The 24,622-nt window shown below is 34.0% G+C and overlaps 2 protein-coding genes across 3 annotated transcripts; one reads left to right on the forward strand and one right to left on the reverse strand.

The window, feature by feature from the left end:
- Window positions 1–943: 943 nt before the first annotated feature.
- Window positions 944–3,993, reverse strand: LOC122037514 (CBL-interacting protein kinase 18-like). 2 transcript variants are annotated; one of them, XM_042597023.1, is made up of 3 exons: window positions 3,839–3,993; window positions 2,535–2,694; window positions 944–2,450 (listed from the first exon to the last, which is right to left on the reverse strand). In XM_042597023.1, the coding sequence occupies exon 3, from the start codon at window positions 2,437–2,439 to the stop codon at window positions 1,156–1,158; it is 1,284 nt and encodes a 427-aa protein (XP_042452957.1). In that variant the 5' UTR covers window positions 2,440–2,450; window positions 2,535–2,694; window positions 3,839–3,993; the 3' UTR covers window positions 944–1,155. The 2 variants fall into 2 exon arrangements, with proteins under 2 accessions (XP_042452957.1, XP_042452956.1); XM_042597022.1 differs by having other exon boundaries at window positions 944–2,694.
- Window positions 2,941–12,646, forward strand: LOC122037511. The gene is made up of 5 exons (XM_042597019.1): window positions 2,941–2,967; window positions 10,874–11,182; window positions 11,830–11,908; window positions 12,227–12,231; window positions 12,342–12,646. Exons 1-5 carry the CDS (start codon window positions 2,941–2,943, stop codon window positions 12,411–12,413), a joined length of 492 nt encoding a protein of 163 aa, XP_042452953.1. The 3' UTR covers window positions 12,414–12,646.
- The last annotated feature ends 11,976 nt before the right edge of the window (window positions 12,647–24,622 follow it).

A 24,622-nucleotide genomic window follows, 5' to 3' on the forward strand; every position in this document is an offset into this window, starting at 1 on the left:
GATGATGAAGAAGAATATAATGTTTGATGTAGAGATGCTCTTCTGACAGCTATATGAACTCTAGAGAAGGTAAGCTCAAAGGAACTCTCTCACATCCTCTTCGGCTCCATCAAGCTCTCTCCATTTTCTTTTTTTTTTCCTCTTTTAGTTTCATACTTCAAGCAAATTCTAACTTGAGCGTCGAGTAATTTGTCAAGATTCCTTCTCAATGACATTCTAACCCTATGTTGAAGTGCTTTTCATACCTTCTCATCTTCTTCGCCAATGTTATTCGAAGAGTACACATGTCAATTCATTCATTGATTGGTCACAATATTTGATCAGAATAATAGATAAAAATTTTAAAAACACCTTTATTTTTATTATCACTAAAGGGATATTATATTTTTTTTAATTGACATTAAATATTTAATTTACACCGATTAATCTTTACCTAATCAATTTGACTTTATAAAAATTTTCTATAACTATTAGGATAAATCAACCGCTCTACTATTGCACCGGGCAGCATGGTATTTTAAAAATAAAACAGATATAAAGGAATGCATACGATATTTATTATTCCAATATTATTATAGGAGTATCTAATTATTATATTTTTCATCTCAAAAATATTTTTATTTTAATATTACTGTACCACGTGAAATAAATTGCTATAATAATATTGAAATAGTTTTGGTTATAATCATTTTAATTAAATTTGAATAATTTTAATTAAATTGATAAAAAAATCATTTTAATATAATAGTGTTACATGTGTAGTGATTTTTGAACCAGTTATTTTTTTTATGTTACAAAAATATGATTCTTTTTAATTTAATGCTGAAGGAAGAGTATTTTAACAATATCAGAAACATTTTTTTATATTTTTTATGGGACTGAACCATTTCAAAAAACAAAAAAACAAAAAAACTGCAATATCACAGGTTAACATCAACAAACGAAGATCAAATTGTTTGTTGCTCTGATTTAAACCATCTGGAAGCAATTTTAACTACAAAGTTTATATACACAATTACATGTATACTGAGGCTCAGCTAACGTTCAAATGTTTCTTCTTGGTGCTGAATAGAACAATACCACAAGGCATGTTTTCCCTTTGCTTTTAGGAAGCTGGGCCAAATTAAAGAAATAGAAACCAATTGTGTGAGAAAATTAACTACCTTGGCATGCCCACACAATGTCCCGAAGAGCTGGCCTTATGTCATCCTTCAGCAACTTCAGATACTCTACAGTGTCACCATTTGTCTTCTTTAGTTCCACCAAATGAAGTGCAGGCGCCATCTCAAATATCTCAGCGTCAATGGATAAAATACCCTTCTTGCCTTCATATAGCTGCTCCATTTTTAATATTCCATCCTCTTTCTTTGTTATTGTTAATCTCAAATGCTTAGCTAAATCCTTCAACTTCGATATTATAGTTAGAGCCGGAGACTTGGATGTGAACCAAAATTCTTTCTTATGGTTTCCCTCTTGAAACAAAGCTGAAATGTCAAATCCTGGTGAAAGAGCAATGATGTCAAATGCATTCAGGTTCTTGATTTCGCTCGAGTCTTGCTTTGCCTCGGAGCTGTTGCTGCTGGAGCTCAAGGCTGCTGAAACATCCATAACAGAGTCTTCTTTTCCTGCTACGCCTTTCAGTTTCTTGTCGTCAAATGATTTCCGGAACCATCTACTTTCTATGACTTTGGCAATTGAAATTCTGGTCATTGGATCTGGATCTAACATTTTTGAAATCAATCTTCTGACCTCGAGAGAAAACCAACTAGGGAACCTGAATTCGCCTTTTCTAATCTTTCTGTACATTTCCATAAGATTAGAATCATGAAAGGGGAGATAGCCAGCCAAAATCACAAATAGAATTACTCCACAGGACCAAGTATCAGATTTTGCACCATCGTATCCAAACCTATTGATTACCTCAGGAGCAACATAGGCTGGTGTCCCACAAATTGTGTGCAGCAAGCCATCTTGTCTCTTAGAATCAGCAACTGCACTCAGACCAAAATCTGATACTTTTAAGTTTCCATTCTCATCTAATAGTAGGTTTTCAGGCTTCAGATCCCGGTGATAAATACCTCGGCTATGGCAGTAATCAACAGCAATGATAAGTTGCTGAAAGTATTTTCGTGCAACATCCTCATCTAGTTTACCTTTGGCAATCTTATCAAATAACTCACCGCCTTTTACATGCTCCATGACAAAATAAACCTTTCTATTGCTAGCCATGACCTCAAACAGGTGCACAACATTTGGGTGCCGCACTAATCTCATCACTGATATCTCACGCTTGGTCCGTTCGATAAGACCCACTCTCATTAATTTCTCTTTGTCAAATACCTTAATAGCAACGCCCTGGCCAGTTTTAAGATTCCTGGCATAATAAACCTTTGCAAAATTTCCCTGCCCAAGCAATCTCCCTAATTCAAACCTTTGCATCACTATTTTCCCTGCATGTTCCATGACAAATCAATACCAAAAGTGTTTACTGCTGTAGTATAGGAAGATAGCTAATGTCATAGAGCTGCTTTAACCCTGTGTTTCGAGTAGTCCATCTTCTAAACTTTCCCAAATGCATACCACTAAATGACATACTCCCAAGCTACATCCAGAATCAGGGAGAATAGCAACCACAATCAGTCAAAGTGTTATTGAAGCATATTTTCAGCATTGACAGGTTTGCTCCTTTATTTTCTACAAAACGATAAAAGGAAGGAAAAGATCATCATTAAGGTGGAATTATCGTGCAAACTAAAATATTGAAAATTCCTAATGTACTAATTTCTTAGGCACACTCTCTTAGCTAACACCTGATAAATCTAATCAGCAATAACTTTTAGTTAAGGGGATACCAGTGTGAAATAATGTATAAAGAGTGCTTGTGACTATATACTGATTGTTAGTTGTTGTTATGACTAATGCTCTAAACTCCCATTGTACATGGAAGATAGATGCACTGATTCAGAAGTAAAACCTAGAAACAAATGGCAAGAAATTCTAAAAAATGGAGATAAATTATATTCTTTATTCAGAAGTAGAACCTGAAACCAAATGGAAGAAATTCAAAAAATTGGAGATAAACTTTATTCTCGCAACAGAGAAAACAATGGTTACCATATATCCACAATGGGAAAAAGGGATAATTTTTCTAATAATTCTTGCATTTAATTCATGTCCCTGAAATACGATCTATTACAGTCCTTTTGTTTTTAAAGATGCCCATTAAAGGTAATTTTATCGAACATATGTTTAACAATTCGGATTAGCAGCTTCTTTCATTCCCTGACTTTGTTTTTTCTCACTCCATATTATCCTTGTCTGATTTGTTCTAAGAAATGAGAGCATTATTGACTGTTAGTTCAAAGAAAAATAATTAACGGCTAAGAAGCTGGGGCACGGAACAGAAAATTTTCAAGAGATTAAACCGAAGAAAGTAAACGAAGGCGAATTTCATGTAACAATAACCTAAGTTATAGAAAATCTCCACTCAGTGTTCATCGAATTGGCAGAAAGAAGAAAAAGAGGAGAAAAAAAATGAAGCAGGTGCACAACCAAGATCTAGAAACCTAAAAGGCAAAAACTCTGAAGGACGACGCAGAAAAAAAAAAGGAAAGTAAAGAGAAAACTAGATCTGTCAAAAACAAAGAAAAAACAAATTTAAAGACAAAAAAAAGGAAAAAAAATTGCATCACAAATCCCACAATATATGTTTAAAAAAAAAAAAACACACACACACACACAACTCTATCTACTCATCTGAAACCACAGCCAAAATGAGAAGATCGAATTGATAGGGGAGAAGAAAATCTCGGAAGAAGCGATTGAGATCTGCTGCTACCTTTGGATCGACTAAAACAGCGTCACGCGTCGACGATCTTGCCGATCACATAGAATCAATCCCATCCATGCCCTCCTTTTTCCGGAGAAAGAGAAGATTGCGGTTTATATCGAACGAAAAAAAAAATAGAAAAAATGTTTAAATTGAAAGAAGAAAAACAATCTCCGTTACGTTATGAGCCTCAAATCAATACGGTTGACCCTTTTGGAAGGTTCTGGATCTGAAACCGCCATATGGGTTTAGACCATAATAAAATGATAAAAATCAATTAGCATTAATTTTTTAAAGAGTTTAAAAGTTTTTTTTATATAAAATAATTATTTTATTTTATTTTAAAATTTAAACTGGTTGCTCAAATAGTTTAATATACTCTTGTAGCCATTTCAGTTAAAATTAAAAATTAAAAATTTAGAGTAATTATTAAAAATTAAATGTACATTTTTTAAAATTTTAAATCTAAAAATGAGACGTAACTATACATAGACCAAAATTGACACCTAGCACAAATAATTACTACATGACTATTTTTTATTTAAATTTTAAATCTAAAATATAGAAGAATTATAGGAAAATATTAAAATCTAAAAATAATTAAATGACTAAAAAACAACCATATAATAATTTTAAACTTCTATATATAGTTAATTTTAATTAAAATTATTCTATTTGTGATTAAAAATATCAATTTTATATAACAAAAGGATACTAATCGCCTTTGTCATAAGCCTATTTTGTTTCAATTTTTTTTCCTCATAATATGGAAAGGATCATGCTATGTGTACACATAGTGCAATTGCATGTAAGTGTACGCATAGTCATGCGATGATTAAATTACAAAATTATTTCAATTTTTTTAAAAATGATTTCTATATATATAATTGTTTGATTTACTTAAAAATAATTTTAGATAAAAATTATCATTATTTATTCTTTCATTTTTATTATTTTAGGAAAAAAAATTCTTATTTTTATTTATTTTAATTTAAGATTATTTTCAACGTTTTTGTTCTTGACTTATAAGTTGAGTTATTTGAAAATAGTAAATTTTAATTTTCCAAATTTTTTTATTGATGAGTATATTATGATCTCTTATTGGGAACCACTGACAACTCATTATGGATCAAAAGTGTAATAGCATGCCTACAAATTATTCCCATAAACTCAAATAGGTGACAACTACAAGAACAAGTGCATTTATCTCTATCAAACATAATTTCAAACTTTTTTTTCTTTTACTCTCTCACGCACCGTAAAATATAAGAGATGAGATCCTCTGTCTCGAAAATAGTGTGTCCCCATATCCCTTAACCGATCAAACGAATTAAATCATATTTCCAAAATGTAATGTACATCATGAAAATATGATAGCCGTCCGATTAGTAAAGGGACACAAGGACACATCATTTTCGAGACAGAGCATCTCATCTCAAAATATAATCTTCTGTGATCATATTTCTCGTACCAAAAGACCCCTTCTCAGTGGATTCAACGTCGCAATACATCTTTCCTGTCAATTCTTGTTCAAATTCTTTAAATTTTACAATTGTATAAGCACTTTGAAATTGCCTCTCCATATCGAATCGAGTAATGCAAGGGACCATCTAGGAGAAAGACTTAAAATCGACTTGAAACTCTTTCTCAACTTTACTCCTTAGAGCTCGCTCATATTGATCCACAAATTGTTTTAATGTTTTTGAATGCACATGCCATCAAAGAAGGCATTCAACTTAGTACCTAATAGACAGGTGTTGGAAACACAGTTACACAATCTAACTAAATGGGAGAGGGTCTAGTCAATCATATTTTAATTTCACTACAAAAAAACAGCCTTTTAGGGACGAAGGTTTGCAACGAATTTAATTTTCGTCCCAAAATTTCCAACAAAATTTGCAACAAGAAATTAAATTGTTGCAAATTAACAACGATTTTAGCAACAAAAAGTTTTCATCGCAAATTAGCAACAAAATATATTTTGTCGCTAAATTTTGTTGCAAGTTTGCGACAAAAAAAAAATTTGTTGCAAATTTTGCAACAAATAAAATTTTCGTCGCAAATTTGTTGCAAGTTTTCCAACGAATTCTGAATTCGTTGGAAAGTTTTCCAACGAATTCAGAATTCGTTGGAAATTTCCAACGAATCTGGAAATTCGTTGGAAAGTTTTCCAACGAATTCCAGATTCGTTGGAAAGTTTACAATTCCTAAAAAACTTGGTTGATGGACGTATAGAGCTCGGAATTGAATGAAACTAGTTTCTATGTGCTCCTCTTGATCCCCTGATTTTATATATATTAATAAATAAATTTTTTATCCAATATATTTTTTTCAGTGATTTTTCAAATATCAATGCGGAAAAAAATAATTTGTGGACATATTTTTGAGTTAAAAAAATATTTCAGCTCATTTATAAAATTAGGAGACCAAGAGGAGCACATAGGAACTGGTTTCATCCAATTCCGAGCTCTCTAAGTCCATCAACTGAGATTTTAAGGAATTGTAAACTTTCCAACGAATCCGGAATTCGTTGGAAATTTCCAACGAATCTGTGAATTCGTTGGAAAGGTTTCCAACGAATCTGGAAATTCGTTGGAAATTTCCAATGAATTCTAGATTCATTGGAAATTTCCAACGAATTCTGGATTCGTTGGAAAGTCTACAATTCCTTAAAATCCCGATTGATGGACCTAGAGTGCTCGGAATTGGATGAAACCAGTTCTTATGTGCTACTCTTAGTCTCCTGATTTTATAAATGAACTCAAATATTTTTTTTGACGTAGGATAATTTTTTCACGTCTAGGTCAAGTAGATGAATGTTAATTTTAGTTGAAAATGGTGGAGTTTTAAAATCAAATCGGACAAGTTGACCGTGTTAGAGTTAAAAGATAATATTCGAGTGCTCAGTACGAGACGAAATCAGTTTGTATGCATTCGTAAAGTTCTCATGATTATATCCATGAATTAAAAATAATTTTAGAGCCAACATATTTGGATTTTTGAATTTTTAAACCTAAATTAAAATTTTCAGACACATTGGTGTTTGAAAAATCATTGAAAAAAAAATATTTGGTAAAAAAATTATTTAAGGACATATATAAAATCAGGAGATCAAGAGGAGCATATAGGAACTGGTTTCATCCAATTCCGAGCTCCTTAGGTCTATCAACCGGATTTTTAAAGAATCGCAGACTTTCCAACGAATTCTGAATTCGTTGGAAATTTCCAACGAATCTGGGAATTCGTTGGAAAGTTTTCCAACGAATTCTAGATTCGTTGGAAAGTTTACAATTCCTTAAAAACTTGGTTGATGGACGTAGAGAGCTCGGAATTGGATGAAACTAGTTTCTATGTGCTCCTCTTGATCCCCTGATTTTATATATATCATTAAATAAATTTTTTATCCAATAAATTTTTCTCAGTGATTTTTCAAATATCAATGCGGAAAAAAATAATTTGTGGACATATTTTTGAGTTAAAAAATATTTGAGCTCATTTATAAAATTAAGAGACCAAGAGGAGCATATAGGAACTAGTTTCATCCAATTCCGAGCTCTTTAGGTCTATCAACCGGATTTTTAAAGAATTGTAGACTTTCCAACGAATTCAGAATTCGTTGGAAAGTTTACAATTCCTTAAAAACTTGGTTGATGGACGTAGAGAGCTCGGAATTGGATGAAATTAGTTTCTATGTGCTCCTCTTGATCCCCTGATTTTATATATATCATTAAATAATTTTTTTATTCAATATATTTTTCTCAGTGATTTTTCAAATATCAATGCGGGAAAAAATAATTTGTGGACATATTTTTGAGTTAAAAAAAATATTTCAGCTCATTTATAAAATTAGGAGACCAAGAGGAGCACATAGGAACTAGTTTCATCCAATTCCGAGCTCTTTAAGTCCATCAACCGAGATTTTAAGGAATTGTAAACTTTCCAACGAATCTGGATTCGTTGGAAATTCTACAATTCCTTAAAATCCTAGTTGATGGACCTAGAGAGATCGGAATTGGATGAAACTAGTTCTTATGTGCTCCTCTTAGTCTCCTGATTTTATAAATGAACTCAAATATTTTTTTTGACGTAGGATAATTTTTTCACGTCTAGGTCAAGTAGATGAATGTTAATTTTAGTTGAAAATGGTGGAGTTTTAAAATCAAATCGGACAAGTTGACCGTGTTAGAGTTACAAGATAATGTTCGAGTGCTCAGTACGAGACGAAATCAGTTTGTATGCATTCGTAAAGTTCTCATGATTATATCCATGAATTAAAAATAATTTTAGAGCCAACATATTTGGATTTTTGAATTTTTAAACCTAAATTAAAATTTTCATACACATTGGTGTTTGAAAAATCATTGAAAAAAAAATATTTGGTAAAAAAATTATTTAAGGACATATATAAAATCAGGAGATCAAGAGGAGCATATAGGAACTGGTTTCATCCAATTCCGAGCTCTTTAGGTCTATCAACCGGATTTTTAAAGAATCGTAGACTTTCCAACGAATTCCAGATTCGTTGGAAAGTTTTCAATTCCTTAAAAACTTGGTTGATGGACGTAGAGAGCTCGGAATTGGATGAAACTAGTTTCTATGTGCTCCTCTTGATCCCCTGATTTTATATATATCATTAAATAAATTTTTTATCCAATAAATTTTTCTCAGTGATTTTTCAAATATCAATGCGGAAAAAAATAATTTGTGGACATATTTTTGAGTTTAAAAAATATTTGAGCTCATTTATAAAATTAAGAGACCAAGAGGAGCACATAGGAACTGGTTTCATCCAATTCCGAGCTCTTTAGGTCTATCAACCGGATTTTTAAAGAATTGTAGACTTTCCAACGAATTCAAAATTCGTTGGAAATTTCCAACGAATCTGTAAATTCGTTAGAAAGTTTTCCAACGAATTCAGAATTTGTTGGAAAGTTTACAATTTCTTAAACACTTGGTTGATGGACGTAGAGAGCTCGGAATTGGATGAAACTAGTTTCTATGTGCTCCTCTTGATCCCCTAATTTTATATATATCATTAAATAAATTTTTTATCCAATAAATTTTTCTCAGTGATTTTTCAAATATCAATATGGAAAAAATAATTTGTGGACATATTTTTGAGTTAAAAAAAATATTTGAACTTATTTATAAAATTAAGAGACCAAGATGAGCACATAGGAACTGGTTTCATCCAATTCCGAGCTCTTTAGGTCTATCAACCAGATTTTTAAAGAATTGTAGACTTTCCAACGAATTCTGAATTCATTGGAAATTTCCAACGAATCTGGGAATTCGTTGGAAAGTTTTCCAACGAATTTCGAATTCGTTGGAAAGTTTACAATTCCTTAAAAACTTGGTTGATGGATGTAGATAGCTCGGAATTGGATGAAACTAGTTTCTATGTGCTCCTTTTAATCCCCTGATTTTATATATATCATTAAATAAATTTTTTATCCAATATATTTTTCTCAGTGATTTTTCAAATATCAATGCGGAAAAAATAATTTGTGGACATATTTTTGAGTTAAAAAAATATTTCAGCTCATATATAAAATTAGGAGACTAAGAGGAGCACATAGGAATTGGTTTCATCCAATTCCGAGCTCTCTAAGTCCATCAACCGAGATTTTAAGGAATTGTAAACTTTCCAACGAATCCGGAATTCGTTGGAAATTTCCAACGAATCTGTGAATTCGTTGGAAAGGTTTCCAACGAATCTGGAAATTCGTTAGAAATTTCCAACGAATTCCGGATTCGTTGGAAACTTTACAATTTCTTAAAAACTCGGTTGATATACCTAGAGACCTCGGAATCGGATGAAACAAGTTCCTGTGTGCTCCTCTTGGTCTCCTGATTCTATAAATGAGCTCAAATATTTTTTTTTGACATAAGCTGATTTTTTTACATATAGGTCAATTGGATGAATTTGAATTTGAGTTTAAAGTGTTAGAGTTTTAATTTAAACCAAATTGATGTAGTTGAACTTGTCAAATTTACAAAATAATGATTGAGAGCTTAGAATGAGGCAAAATTAGTTTGTATGTGTTCGTAAGGTTCTCGTTATTATATATATGAATTAAAAATAATTTTAGAGCCAATATATTTTGATTTATGAATTTTTAAACCTGAATTTAATTTTTCAGACATATTGGTGTTTAAAAAATTAATGAAAAAAATATATTGGGTAAAAAAAATATTTGAGGACATATATAAAATCATGATAAATAAAGGAGCGCATAGAAACTGGTTTCACCCAATTCCGAGCTCTCTAGGTTAGTCAACCGTAGTTTTAGGAAATTGTTAAGTTTCCAACGAATCTCAAATTTGTTGGAAATTCCCAACGAATCAGAGAATTCGTTGGAAATTTCCAACGAATTCGTGATTCGTTGCAAAGTATACAATTTTTTAAAAACTCGGTTGATGGACCTAGAGACCTCGGAATCGGATGAAACAAGTTTCTATGTACTCCTCTTGGTCTCCTGATTCTATAAATGAGCTTAAATATTATTTTAACATAAGATCTTTTTTTTTTACATTTAGGTCAATTGGATGAATTTGAATTTGAGTTTAAAGTGTTTGAATTTTAAATCAAATTAATGTAGTTGAACTTGTTGGATTCAAAAAATAATGGTTGAGAGCTCAGAACGAGGCGAAATTAGTTTGTATGTGTTTGTGATGTTCTCGTGATTATATCCTTGAATTAAAAATAATTTTAGAGCCAATATATTTTGCTTTGTGAATTTTTAAACATGAATTTAATTTTTCAGACATATTGGTGTTGGAAAAATTAATAAAAAAATATATTGGATAAAAAAAATATTTGAGGACATATATAAAATCAGGATAAATAGAGGAGCACATAGAAACTGATTTTACCCAATTCTAAGGTCTCTAGATTGGTCAATCATGATTTTAAGAAATTATAAAGTTTCCAACGAATCTCAAATTCGTTGGAAATTTCCAACTAATCGGAAAATTCGTTGGAAATATATTTCCAACTAATTTAATTATTCGTTGGAAATAACCCTTATAATTCCTACTCAGTCCGATATATTCCCTTCACCTCTTGCCCTAGTTTTTTCACGCCCTAATTTTTCCAACAAAGGCGGCTGTGGCGATTTTTCTGCCGATCTCCGGACGGTAAGCTCTCTTGCCACTTTTATCCGACGATCCCAGTCCCTTCCTGTAAACCTAGCCCAGGCGTACCTCAGGTTGCCGCTCGCGGCCGTGCCTGCCGCTCACGACCGCGGGCCGCTGCTCCTGGCCGCTCGCTGCCGCGGGCCGCCGCGCCTGGCCGCTCCCTCCTCTTCTTCTTCCACTCCATGGGTGCATTGCCGATTGGCAGAAGCAGAGGTTAGTTTTCTGCTCGGATTTTCTTTAACAATCTTCGCTCGTGGGGTTTCCGAACTCATTTTGTTGTTGTATTTGCTCCGGCGGTGCAGATCTGGCTTTAATCATAGAATAGTTGCAGCTATTCCTCAGCGCAATCTATTTCTCTGGGTAAATGTAGAACTTCTCTTGGCTGGACTACTTTTCGATGTATGATTTGAAGTGATTCGGTTCTCTGGTTCTCTGATTTACTTTTTGGGCTCAGTATTTTGGAATCCTTTCCTCTCTTTTTTTTTCAGCTTTTCAAAATTTTTTTACTTTAATCTTTTCAACGTGATGTTGTCTCCATCTGCTCCTTTTGAAAAGTACTCAAATCCGATTCGAGTTTTGAAATTCCTGAACTGTTGCTTTTTATTATCTTTTTAAACGATTGGGGCAACTATTAGTTTTAGGCTTAAAGTAGCAGCTTTCTGAGATAGGAACCTGAGAATAACACAGGCAAGACATTAAATTGCATCAGATTCAAGGTGGAGCCCTCTTCAATTGTTTTTGCGATCATTACTTTTCTCTGGGGGAAGTGATATTAATTAATGGTGCCTGCTTAATTCGAACCTATCACTTGTTTTAGAATCCAGTTCATAATATATTTTGCCCATTTTCCGCCAAAGCAGGGATTGGTTCTCATGAAGAGATTTGCTTGCTGTCGCCGCCGGACAAAAGATTTCAGCCTTGATTTCGAGGATCAAGACCGTATGTTTCTATTCTTCTTGTTTTTCCTGCTCATTTTTCTGCTTCAACACGAGCAAAACTTGATTTTTTTCTTTTATTCCTGAGCAACATTTTCTGTCCTTAGCTCCGGGTGTGTATTCATCACAGTTGTGAATTTTACAACTCTGCAATCATCAAATATCTATCTTTTTATATCCCTTTCCCTTCCCTAAGGAAGGGTATAGTATCAATTAATGGTTGTTTGAAATAAAGCTTTCTCCGTGACTTGATAAGCGTGACCTGTAAAGCTTTCTCCATATTTTGTATCTTAATTAGTATTGTTATTTTTGTTTCAAACAGGGTTGGTAGGTGAAAATGATGGTGGTATTGACGTAAAAATATGTAAGTCGTTATCTATTTATTTATATGTTGGTTTATAAGATTTTCTTTTTTTTTTATTTATTTTTGGATGTAGGTAGAAGAAGGAATTGGATTGAGAAGGATCTCCATAAGATTATCTTCTACTTTTTTTCATGTTTTTGTATGAGATTGGAATTTGGATACACATGTTTGTTGTAACTTTGTTGTAGTGTTTGATTTAGAGGGTTAGTTGTTGTATATTGTTATTATTTGTATGGTTGGATGATGATGTTTGTTGTATTGTTAGTTTTATGTTTTTAGTTTAGGTTCTATATGAAACATGTTTTGACGATGTATATGTTTGGGTTTAGATTATTGATGTTTGTATTTACACAAATATATTAATTAATATTTGGTTTATATTTGTGTTATTGTATTTAGTTGTGTATTCAATATATATTGAATCTGTTTGAAAAAAAATTGTAATAGGAATAAATATTAAAATTAGATGGGTATGAATTTTTTTTACTTTTGGGACAGAATTTTGTAATGAAAACGGGTTTGTTGGAAATTTCCAACGGCACCAAGGATTCGTTGGACATTTCCAACGAAAACAGGATTCGTTGCAAATTTCCAATGAATCTCAAATTCGTTGGAAATTTCCAACGAAAATAGGATTCGTTGGAAATTTTCAACGAAAACAGGATTCGTTGCAAATTTCCAATGAATTTCAAATTCGTTGGAAATTTCCAACGAAAACAGGATTCGTTGCAAATTTCCAATGAATCTCAAATTCGTTGGAAATTTCCAACGAAAATAGGATTCGTTGGAAATTTTCAACGAAAACAGGATTCGTTGCAAATTTCCAATGAATTTCAAATTCGTTGGAAATTTCCAACGAAAATAGGATTCGTTGGAAATTTCCAACGAAAATAGGATTCGTTGGAAATTTCCAACGAATCTCAAATTCGTTGGTAATTTCCAACGAAAACAAGGATTCGTTGGAAATTTCCAACGAATATGTATTTTCGTTACAGAAATTGGATTTTTTAACTTTTGCAACAAATAATCATTCGTCGCAAATCTATTTGCAACGAATCCATATTTTCGTTGTTAATTTGCGACAAATTTGGAATTCGTTGCGGTTTTTTTCTATTAACTGTTCCAACGAATATTTATTTTCGTTGCAAGATTTCCAACGAATTTTGCAACGAATATGATTTTCGTTGCAATATTTCCAATAAATTTTGCAACAAATATGGTTTTCGTTGCAAAATTTCCAACGGATTTTTAATTTTTCGTCCCAAAAATTTGCAACGGCTCATTTCCAACGAATTTTTTTCGTTGCAATTTTCGTCGCAAATTCAATTTCCAACGAATTTTTTTTAAAAATTTGTTGCAAAATTCATCCCTAAATGCCAATATTTTTGTAGTGTTTCTATGATATTCAACTTGTTAAACAATAACCCACAACCCACAATAAATACTGAACACAAAAGGTAAGATAATAATTAGAGATATACCTTACTTTCCTATAGCTCAGATATGACCTTCGGCTTGCCTTTCCCAAACTTGAAAAAACATAAATCAAAATAAGATAAAAATCCCAACAACATAAAACTCAGCATTCAAACTCGAACCATGTTCTGATACTAATAAAATTATCACGCTCCGAAGATATACTTGTTCGCCAAATTGGGTGGTACCCCCTAGTGACAATATAAGAAATAATCGATATCAAACCATTTTAAGCCAATACAACACCAATGCAATATAAAATTAGAGCTGTCAATTTGGGTTGAGCCCGTCGGGTTGGCTCGGTTCGTTAAACAATTTAAACAGGTTGAGTTGAAATTTTATCAACTCAAGTCCGCCGTGGGGTGACCCGCCTAGGCCCGCGACCCGCGCGGATCGGCCCGCGACCCACGCGGATCGGCCAGCGACCCGCGCGGATCTGCCCGCGACGGGCTTGGGTTTGCCCGCGGGTTGAGAAACACATGTAAACTAAGTTTTATGTCAATTTATTATCGTTCTTTGTTATAATTTTAAAATAAAAATAATACTTTTCATCCCACATAAGTACTTATTTGTGTCCATTTATATTTAAAATACATGTTTATGAATACATTTGATTGATAAAATCTTTCCGAAGTAAAACGTTAAAGATATGAAATATTTTTTTAATTTTTTTTTAAAAATTGATGGACCCACGGGTTGGCCCGCCAAACCCCCAACCCGCCTTGGATTGAGTTGGGTTAGAAATTTACCAACCCGCCAAGTTGACAGGTCAGCCCGCCCCGCCCCGCCTAATGATTGGTCCATCACGGGCCAACTCATCCCGCCATGAGTTGGCCCGTCTGACAGCTCTATATAAAATCAACTAGATATAATGTCAATGCGTGTATATATGCATGTACATTAGATCATACTATAGAATATAAGTCATATTATTTTAACAAAGCTCAAAACCAATATAGAAATAAAACTATAAATGTCAAACAGCGAAAAATAATCCAAACTCGAGCGAGACCGACAACCAAGATTCAAAGGAAAATCAATGGTAGTGAGTACAACAACTCAGTGGATATAAAAAGATAATACATGATACTATATATATAAGAAGATCAAAGGATACAGTCTCAAGTAATAATACTTACTACAAAAGTAAGAGCAATAGTATAATCGTCTACTAACAAAACATAATAATAATCTAACCCTATATTAACCTTTTCAGCCATGTATAATAAATACAATGAGTAATGATCAACATGAATACTGTTGGAGCAATCCCAATGGTCCGTGTGACCATGTGTTTTGATGTTTGGGCAAAGAGTTAAATTAGGATTACCCTCATTATTTGGCATGTGTATGTGATGCGTAGGTTTACAGGATACACATATGACTCAGCTTGATGACTTTAGGTCCGGTGAAGGATGGAGCATCCGAGGGATCGTGGACAAGGTAGCAAGGACAAGAGCCGAGGGAAGCGCACTTTGAGGCATACGCGAAGGATGACATTGAGACAAGTCGTGAGCTTGAATGCATCCGAGGGACGAGAGCCAAAGGAAGAAGGCTTGAAGGCAAGAGCCGAGGGAAGCGACTTCGAGGCATACGCGAAGGATGACATTGGGACGAGCCGTGGGCTTAGATACATCAGAGGGACGAGAGCCAAAGAAAGTAAGCTTGAAGGAAGAGGTCAAAACTGCGAAGAAGAGTCAAGTGAGTTGTGAGGTCCGAGTGCTAAGAGAAATGTACTTGAGATGGGGAACCCTAGGTATAGGGTTGTACTAATCGATTGGTACTGGGATCAGTCGACTGGTGGTGATCACAGAGAGATTTTGTGTCCGAAATGGCTGGGATCAGTCGACTGGTCCATGGACCAGTCGACTGGTAGAGAGTCGTTGAGAGAGTTGTTAGGTTGGCAACAGTCGACTGGTGCAAGGACCAACCGACTGGTAACGATAAAACAACAGGGCTATTTTCTTCCAAACTCAATATGAAGGAGCTTAGGATGACTAGCCAAGGTGATGGAATTGGACTTGGTTAAAGTCTAATTAGTAGTCTACCAGTTCTTAAGTGCTTGTGTAATCCAAGAGGTCTTGGTGAGTTTTGTGGTGACGTTTCTCCACCCACATGGAGCAACTTGAGATAGCCGGAGTTTGCCAGGGGCTAATCCATCGACAGATAGAGATCGTTCACCTTATGGACAGCCATGGAGTATGAGACCTAATCTCTGAACCACGTTAATGATCGTATAACTTGGTTTGATTTCTTTTCTTATCATTAGCTTTTGTATTTGTGTTTGTATTATTGTATTTTTGCTTTCGCACTAACAAATATGTAGAAAGCTATCAAATTGGGGGAACGACTATTCAACTCCCCTTCTAGCCGACCGCAAGATCCCCCGACAAATACTACACATCATAGGCATGCACAAATACAAATAACAAAAATAAGTCATCATACCTGGGAGCAGACGCCCTACCACAAGAAGTATAAATGACCAAGACATCTAACTATCTAGCTATGGACTACGGGAGAAACGTTCTATCACAAATGGTCTCATAGATAGTATGAAATGTCAGAGTCCTTATCTGAGGGAGAAACGCTCTATCACGAATGGTCTCGTGGGTAAACAGGTAGTAACTATCTACCTACGGACTGCATGTAAACTTGCTACCACGAATGTCTCATGGGCAGTCGTATGTATCATGATCATTGATGACTTTCTCAACCACGAATGAGATGCAATGTTCCTCAATAACAACCACAGGTCTAGTAGGATACTCTATATCCTACACTATGAATGAGAGGAACTAATACACTGGCATGAATAAATATCAAGATGGTAATCTGGTTTAATATTTTATAGCTACACTACGACATAGTATCGCTTGCAAAAAAAGTACAAGCATAAATGACCATAAATAGCATGGATAATAATGAAACTGTATGGATATCAAAATAGACTAAAAGTGCAAACAGAAAAGGTAACTCAAGGAATACATAGAGTAGAGTTTGTTGATGTAATTTACACTAATGATTAAATCTGAGTTTAGATGAATAATAAATACGTTATAGTTAGACGTGTTGTAATTTAACCTTGTTACCAAGTGTACAAGATTGACTAACTCCAGTCAAGATATTCGATTCCTAATTGGTTGAAGATCAGATGTGTGATTCCGGTAAGTCGGGATGTTCCGACTGCTACGACTTCCTGCTGCTGCTTTATAGAAGTCTATTTGCCACCAAGCTGTCTTTCCGAGTCATTCGATCATCTCCAGCAGATCGACAACAACACATGAGCGCTCTCAAAACAATTGGTAACAATTTTATTAAGTGTTGTAATTTTTACTATTGCTCCAAAAGGGAAGTTTATGCTGTTATACTGTCCTTATCTCTAGTATTCGATCATCTATTCCGGCGGTTCCAGAAGAGGCATTTAGTGGATTACCCATCGATAGGTCTGCGGGAGCTGAGTCTTAGAGTAGGAATCGCCGAAGGCTCAAAACCAAGTAAAATTTAACGCGTGTTCTTTTGCTTATTTTTCTACTTCGCTTTCTTACTTAGTTTTCCACCGCACACTTTGTTTTCCAAAATCGAAAAAGTCAGAATTTTAAAAACCAAATGATTCACCCCTCCTCTCACGTGTGTCTCGATCCAACAGAGTCAAGGTAACGTAAGTAACTATTACATATGAAATATAGATAACTGAATCATGGACTAAGATCAAGAAAACTATGGAGGTCAAAGCAGGAACTACCCACCTAATTGTAAATCGTCCTAACCGCCTTCAAGTCAAAGGTCTACCTCAAGCTCAAAACCTACAAATATAGGATACAAATCCCGTCCTAATCCAGTCTAAGTACTAGAGTAATGTTATTAATAATTTAGTTAACTGTCAAGTTAATTAAACTAACTTGGTTAACTCTTAATTGATATCTAATCAATTATCCACGCTAAGTTAATTAATCATTAATCAATTAAGTCAAATAATTAATTGCTCTATCAATTAATTAACTAAATTGATTGGTCAGTTAACAAGTTAACTAATATAATTAATTAGCTCATATTTAAATCAATTAATTAAATCAATAAACTATTTGAGCTATCAACTAAATAATTAATTATCAATTTCTAAATCAACTTATTAATATCCAAATTAATTACCTACATTATTACTTAATTAGATTAATCCTCAATTAATTATTAACCATTAAACTGATTAATACCTTAATTAGACCACTTAATCATTTAGTTAATATATTCATCTTAATTAATCAAATTTATCAATCAATTTATCAACTATTCTATCTGTTAATCAAACCATGAGTTTATTAGCCAAATGTTTATATCATCAACGATTGCTTAATCAACTTACTAATTAACCAATGATTCACTCACTTAATCAGGTTAGTTTATCAATTAGTCAATGGTAAGTTATCAATTTAATCAACCAATTAATATAATTCATACATCAATTAACCTGTTAATTATTAAACTCTAATAATAGAACTAATCATATTAATTAATTTGACCAATTAGTTACCGACAATTAGCTAATCAACAAAACTTATCGATACCTAAACTAGTAACCTCTTCCTTTCCAGCGGCGACTCCAACAACGGTGGGCGGTGGCACGGAGTCGAGACCAAGCTGGTGATTGGCCGTGACTCCAACAACGGTGGTATGACGACAGCGATTGCAGTGGTTCACTGGTGGCTTTTGTGAGAAGAGTGGTGGCTCTCCTAGCGGTCGTCAGTTTTGCAACGACGACATTACACGGCCAAGAAGAGGAGGGAGGTGTTCAGTCGGCCTGAGTGGTGGCAAGGCAACAACGATAAGTAGCATCAACAACCGTAAAGTGACACGCGCAGCAGCTACACGAAGACGTGGTTGTTCACATGCTTCATCGGTGCGAGGCGACGGCGAAGAGCGCATGTGCGAGAGAAAAGAAATGACAGAGGGAATCAAAACTCAAGTTTTATATTTAATTAACTCCCAACTTAAATGAATATTCAAAATAGATTTTAGAAAAATCTAATCCATTTATCCTCATGAAATATCTAAACATTCATTTTAAAATTATGGAAAAAAAATTAAAAATTTTATAAATTCATATAAAACTGTTTTCTTCTTAATTTCTCACCAAATTAAATTTATTTTTCCTAAATAAATTCAATTATGTCCAATTTTAATCATTTTAATCTATATATTTTTTGGTAGTTTATATTTTTCCCCATTAATAAAAATTTGATCCCCAAATTTACTACTCAACATGTATTACTAATTCTCATATAAGGGTAACAACTAAACAAGACACTCTTATACTAGTTCATTCTAATATCATGTGAGGTTTTAACTATTAAGGAATAGGATTCTCTTATAACTGATGATATATTCTAAGGTAGATAATCACTACTCTATGGGTTATGAGCCCATCGTGCTTTTGCTACACCAACATTAATGTCTAGCTAACTATTGTGGGTAAACTCCACTAGGTGTAAATAATCTTCTAGCTGCCTCCTAAGTTCCTTGCGCCTGTTCATAATGGATCCTCCAATTTATGAATGATACACTCTCGTCTGTTTTTCTGAAATAAAATTCTACACAAATGAATTTCTATACACATGACTTGTTGGAAACTCACCAAGTGTCCAAAGAGTCAATCTAACAGGTTAGTAGAAAATGGATACACTTGGTTAATCGATCAACAATCACCTAAGTCGAATCATGCACCTTCCCACATCCATTTTACTATGTTTTGTTCTTTGCTCAGGTATAAAAATCTTCCGAAGTAAATATACTTGTCTATGAAGTCCCCTGTGGGTTATGAGCTTACTATGCTTTGACCGCATCACTCTGTTGTTCTGTCTTCACTTGTTGACACATCAATCATTGAACTGCAAAGTGTACAATATCCTTCTTCTTACCGTTCTACTAGTAGAAGCACATTAGGTCTTGATATATACGGTTACCTCCTAAACGACACCTAAATTATGATTGATACATTTCTTGATGTAGGTCTTCTTTAATGGGGTGTGTCTCGGGAACACACAATTTTCCTGAAAATAGGGGAGTCTCATCTACGTCTATGAAATCGGTCTTTAGTCCTGAATTTTATTCGAGGAGTTGATCATCAACTGGCACTTCCTCATTGTCACCGCATCAAGTAGTATAAACCAAAGAAAACTAAAGTTCAAAATATAAAACCTTTAATTACTAACACAATAACTACTTTGAACTTGTGATAAGCATGTAGTTAACCTCTTGTAATAATTGTGATACAACTAGTAACACACTATGCAGTACTCCGAAAATAAACACATGAAGTTTAAACTGGATTGAATTTTATTTGGTCCTAAGTCATAAATGTTGTTAGGGTTGTAAGGTTGTAAACATAATACCATATTGAAAATACATGAAAAAAATCATAAATTTATAAGAGAAAGATATCTCCATTGATATGGAGTTTTTTGGGTAAAATTCAAAAATAAAACTATGAAGACTTAGACCCAAAGTGAACAATATCATACAATTGTGGAGATATCTTAATTCTTTTGATACTAACAATTGGTATCAGAGTCTGGACTAGTAGAAAGTTTAACCGCCGACTGTACATAAGAGCTATGGTCTAATCGAGCCATGTGAATAGAATATTAACCTCGAACAAAGGAAGTGGAGGCTCCCATGTTCGGATCAAGAGGACCAAACATCAGATAAGAAATCCTAGTAGGTTAGTTGGACCAAGGGCCAAGAAGTCATAATTGCAGCTAGACAAGAAAGTCCTAGTAGGTTGTTTGGACTGAGGGGTAGGAAGACCAAGTGGGTTAAGAATCGAACATCAAACGGATAAGCTTTCCGCTTGAAGGAGACCTTGTGACCCTTCGTTTGAGAGAGAAATTGTTGGGGATTTAAGGTTGTAAATATAGTTCTACATTGAAATACATAGGAAAGATCATGAGTTTATAAGAGAAAGATATCTCCCTTGATATGAGACATTTTGGATAGAGCCCAAAAATTAAATCATGAGGACTCAGACCTAAAGTGGATAATATTATACCATTGTAAATATATCTTAATTCGTTGGTGTAATAAAAAAAATGAGGAGAGAGAATATCTCACGAGAAATTTATTAAAGTATAGCGTGTGTAACATTATTTGTACATTACGAATTATCCATATGTAAATAAGATAAAGGTAAAAATTCACACATATATTCACTTTATTTTTCCCCCAAAAAAAAAACATTACCTCCTTCCTTCATCTCCATTGAAGAGTTCGCTACCGGGGAGGGTTGATGGCTTGCTCTCCCACATGTCGAGCTCCATCTCAGAATCTACAATCGTCACACGAAGTAGGGCCACCGTTGTCGAGGCTGCCATCGTGACTAAGAAGCTCATTCGTAGCATTGAAAAGGTTGCGTGGATCGCTGGCACCATCTTTCAAATTCTCGTAGTTTTCCTTATCATCGAGATAAACCGTGAGTAGCAACTTAATAAATTTGTGCAGTAGTCGACCCTCCTCAGTGCCCCACCACCCTGACGCCCCTTTACACTTGGATGATGTGGGCGTAAGAGCTAAGGTGGTTGGCCATGTTAGAGTAGGTGCCATGTTGGCTAGGACTTTGAACTACAATATAAAACCTTCAATTACTAACATAATAACTAACACAATAACTACTTTGAACCTTCAATTACTAACACAATAACTACCAACACAATAACTACTTTGAACCTTCAATTATATTTTGACATAGGTGTCAAAATATAAGACTTTCAATTACTAACACAATAACTACTTTGAACTTGTGATAAGTGTATAGTTAACCTCTTGTAATAATTGTGATACAATTGGTAACACACTATGCAGTACTCCAGAGATAAACACATGAAATTCATACTGGATTGAATTTTATTTGGTCCTAAGTCATAAATGTTGTTAGGGTTGTAAGGTTGTAAACATAATATTATATTGAAAATACATGAAAAAAATCATGAGTTTATAAGAGAAAGATATCTCCATTGATATGGAGTTTTTTTGGGTAAAACTCAAAAATAAAACTATGAGGGCTTAGGCTCAAAGTAAACAATATCATACTATTATAAAAATATCTTAATTCTTTTAGTCATAATAATTGGTATCAAAGCTTGGACTGACAAAATGTCTAACCGCCATATGACTAGAATATTGACCTCAAACGTCATGTGAGTAGAATATTGACCTTGAACAAAAGAAGTGGGGGCTCCATATTCGGATTAAGAGGACCAAGACACCAAGCAAGAAATCCTAGTTATGACTAGGCAAGGAAATCCTTCTAGGTTGGTTGAACCAAGAGGTAAGAAGTCCTAGTTGTGGCTAGGCAAGGATGTCCTAGTAAGTCGTTTGGACCGAGGGGCAGAAAGACCTAGTGGGTCAAGAATCGGGCGTCAAACGGATAAACTTTTCTCTTGAGAGGGACCCTGTGGTCCTTCGTTTGAGGGAGAGATTGTTGAAGTTGTAAAGTTGCAAACATAGTCTAATATTGAAACACCTGAGAAAGATCATGGATTTATAAGAGAAAGATATCTCCCTTAGTATGAGATCTTTTAGGTAGAGCCCAAAAATAAAATTATGAGGGCTTAGACCCAAAGTGAACAATATTATATTATTGTGAAAATATCTTAATTCTTTTGGTCCTAACAGAAATGTGAGGAGAGAAAATATCTCACGAGAAATTTATTAATGTATAGTTAGTGAGATTTTGAGGAGATTATTTGTAATCTCTTATGTAACATTATTTGTACATTAAGCATTACCCATATGTAAATAAGATAAAGGTAAAAATTCACACATATATTCACTTTATTTTTTCCCCCCAAAATACACCTTACTTCCTCCTTCCTTCGTCTCCATCGAAGAGTTCACTCCAGGGAGGGCTGATGGCTTGCTCTCCCACGTGTCGAGCTCTATCTCAGAATCTACAATGGTCACACGAAGTAGGGTCATCGTTGCCGAGGTTGCCATCGTGACTAAGAAGCTCATTCGTAGCACCGAAAAGGTCGCGTGGATCGCTGACACCATCTTTCTCATTCTTGTAGTTTTCCTTATCATCGAGATAGACTGTGAGTAGCAACTTAATAAGTTTGTGCAGTAGTCAACCCTCTTCAATGCCCCCATCACCTTGACGCCCCTTTACACTTGGATGATGTGGACGGAGGAGTTAAGGTGGTTGGCCATGTTAGAGTAGGTGCCCTGTTGACTATGATTTTATTGACTCATATAAATAAAAATCCTTTATTTAAATATAATTCAATTCAATATAGCATTTACTTTATTTTTATATTCATGCTAGATGCATAGATAAAGTCTTTGAATATACTATAATGAGATGTGGTGGTATATATGACGATGATTATGGAATACATCAATATTCACCGGATATTCTAAATATGTTCCTAGTCAATTGGGTTGCCTAATAAATAATGATAAAAGATCACTCGTGTTAGAGACTAGCATATGTGATGTAGTGTACCATGTTTCATTGGTAAGGGCATAGAAGCGTTCAAGCATAGAGATGGATTCTTATACGATGAGTTCATTGAAGAACCCTCACACGGACTTTTCAAGTGGTTATCATTTATCGAGTGGATAAGTTCTTAGTTGTGATTGTACGCTAGTAGTCCTTATTGTTGGTACAGTTTATACCAATGGTCAAACTCAGATTTTGATGAATGACAAATGAATTAAAGTTAGATGTTATGTTTATCTATATTGTTTACCAACTGTGCAGGATATGGACTTGATGAATCTAGAGGACCAAAACACTAGGCTGAAGTCCAATTAAGTTGATAGTTGGTACGAAGTTCAGATTGATTGAGATCTAACAAGAAAAAGTCCAATTGGGTTGACAACTAACAGAAGTCCAAATTAGTTGAGATTAGTAGAAAATCCTGATGGGTCAAGGGAACTGACATCAAGGATGTATGTGATTAGTAAGTAAAAGTAAATTACTAGAGGAGAGTGATCCAATGAGAACGAGTCCAAGTGAGACTATAGGCGCTGGTTCATCTTAAAGTTATTTTGGATGTCTAAGCTGAGACCATGACTAGATCCGGGTCTTCATAAGACAAGATCAAATTAATAAGCTGAGACCATTTTGGATGTTTGACGACATGAGTGTAATAAGAAAACTGAGCCAAGCACAAAGAAGTTTGCTTGGAATGATTTGGGCATCTCTAGGTCTATCAACGACTTTTGGGATGAGATCAGCAGTTGATGGACCAAGGGCATTTTTAAAATAAAAAATTTAATTTTGTCCGACATTGAAGAGTCCCATGAACTCATTTGTAATGTTGGATAGTGAGCATTTTCATCTTACAATTTATAATGAGTCTCCGACATCATTTCTCAAGGCGGGAACAAACTTTTTTAAAAAAAAATGGGTTCAATACCATGTATCACGGTAATGTTTGACTACATGAGTGTAATAAAGAGATTGAGCCGCACACATATTACTTTATTTGGAATGATCAATTAGTCATTTCTAGATCCATCAATCCGTTCGTTATGGGATGAAATCGGTTAATAATTATTAATTTGTAAAAAACTGTGTTGTTAGTCTTGGTAAAATTAACAACACGTTGTAATATTTTCTGATAGAATCTCTGAATTTAATTTAAAATATTTTAAAGATTATAATATAAAATAAAATCATAATATAATATATCATGATTTTATCCCATCATTAATCATCTATATCGATCCATGTACAAATATAATATAGTTTTATATATTTGTATTCATTTTAAATTTCAAAAGTCTTATACACAAAATTACAATGCATAACTACCTAAGATCACGTCGGTTGATTTATTTATACACGGCTCATGATCATGTTAATTTTAGGGGAGCGAA

This window comes from Zingiber officinale, unplaced genomic scaffold, assembly GCF_018446385.1.
Source record: "Zingiber officinale cultivar Zhangliang unplaced genomic scaffold, Zo_v1.1 ctg59, whole genome shotgun sequence".
In the NCBI taxonomy this organism is placed as follows: Eukaryota; Viridiplantae; Streptophyta; class Magnoliopsida; order Zingiberales; family Zingiberaceae; genus Zingiber; species Zingiber officinale.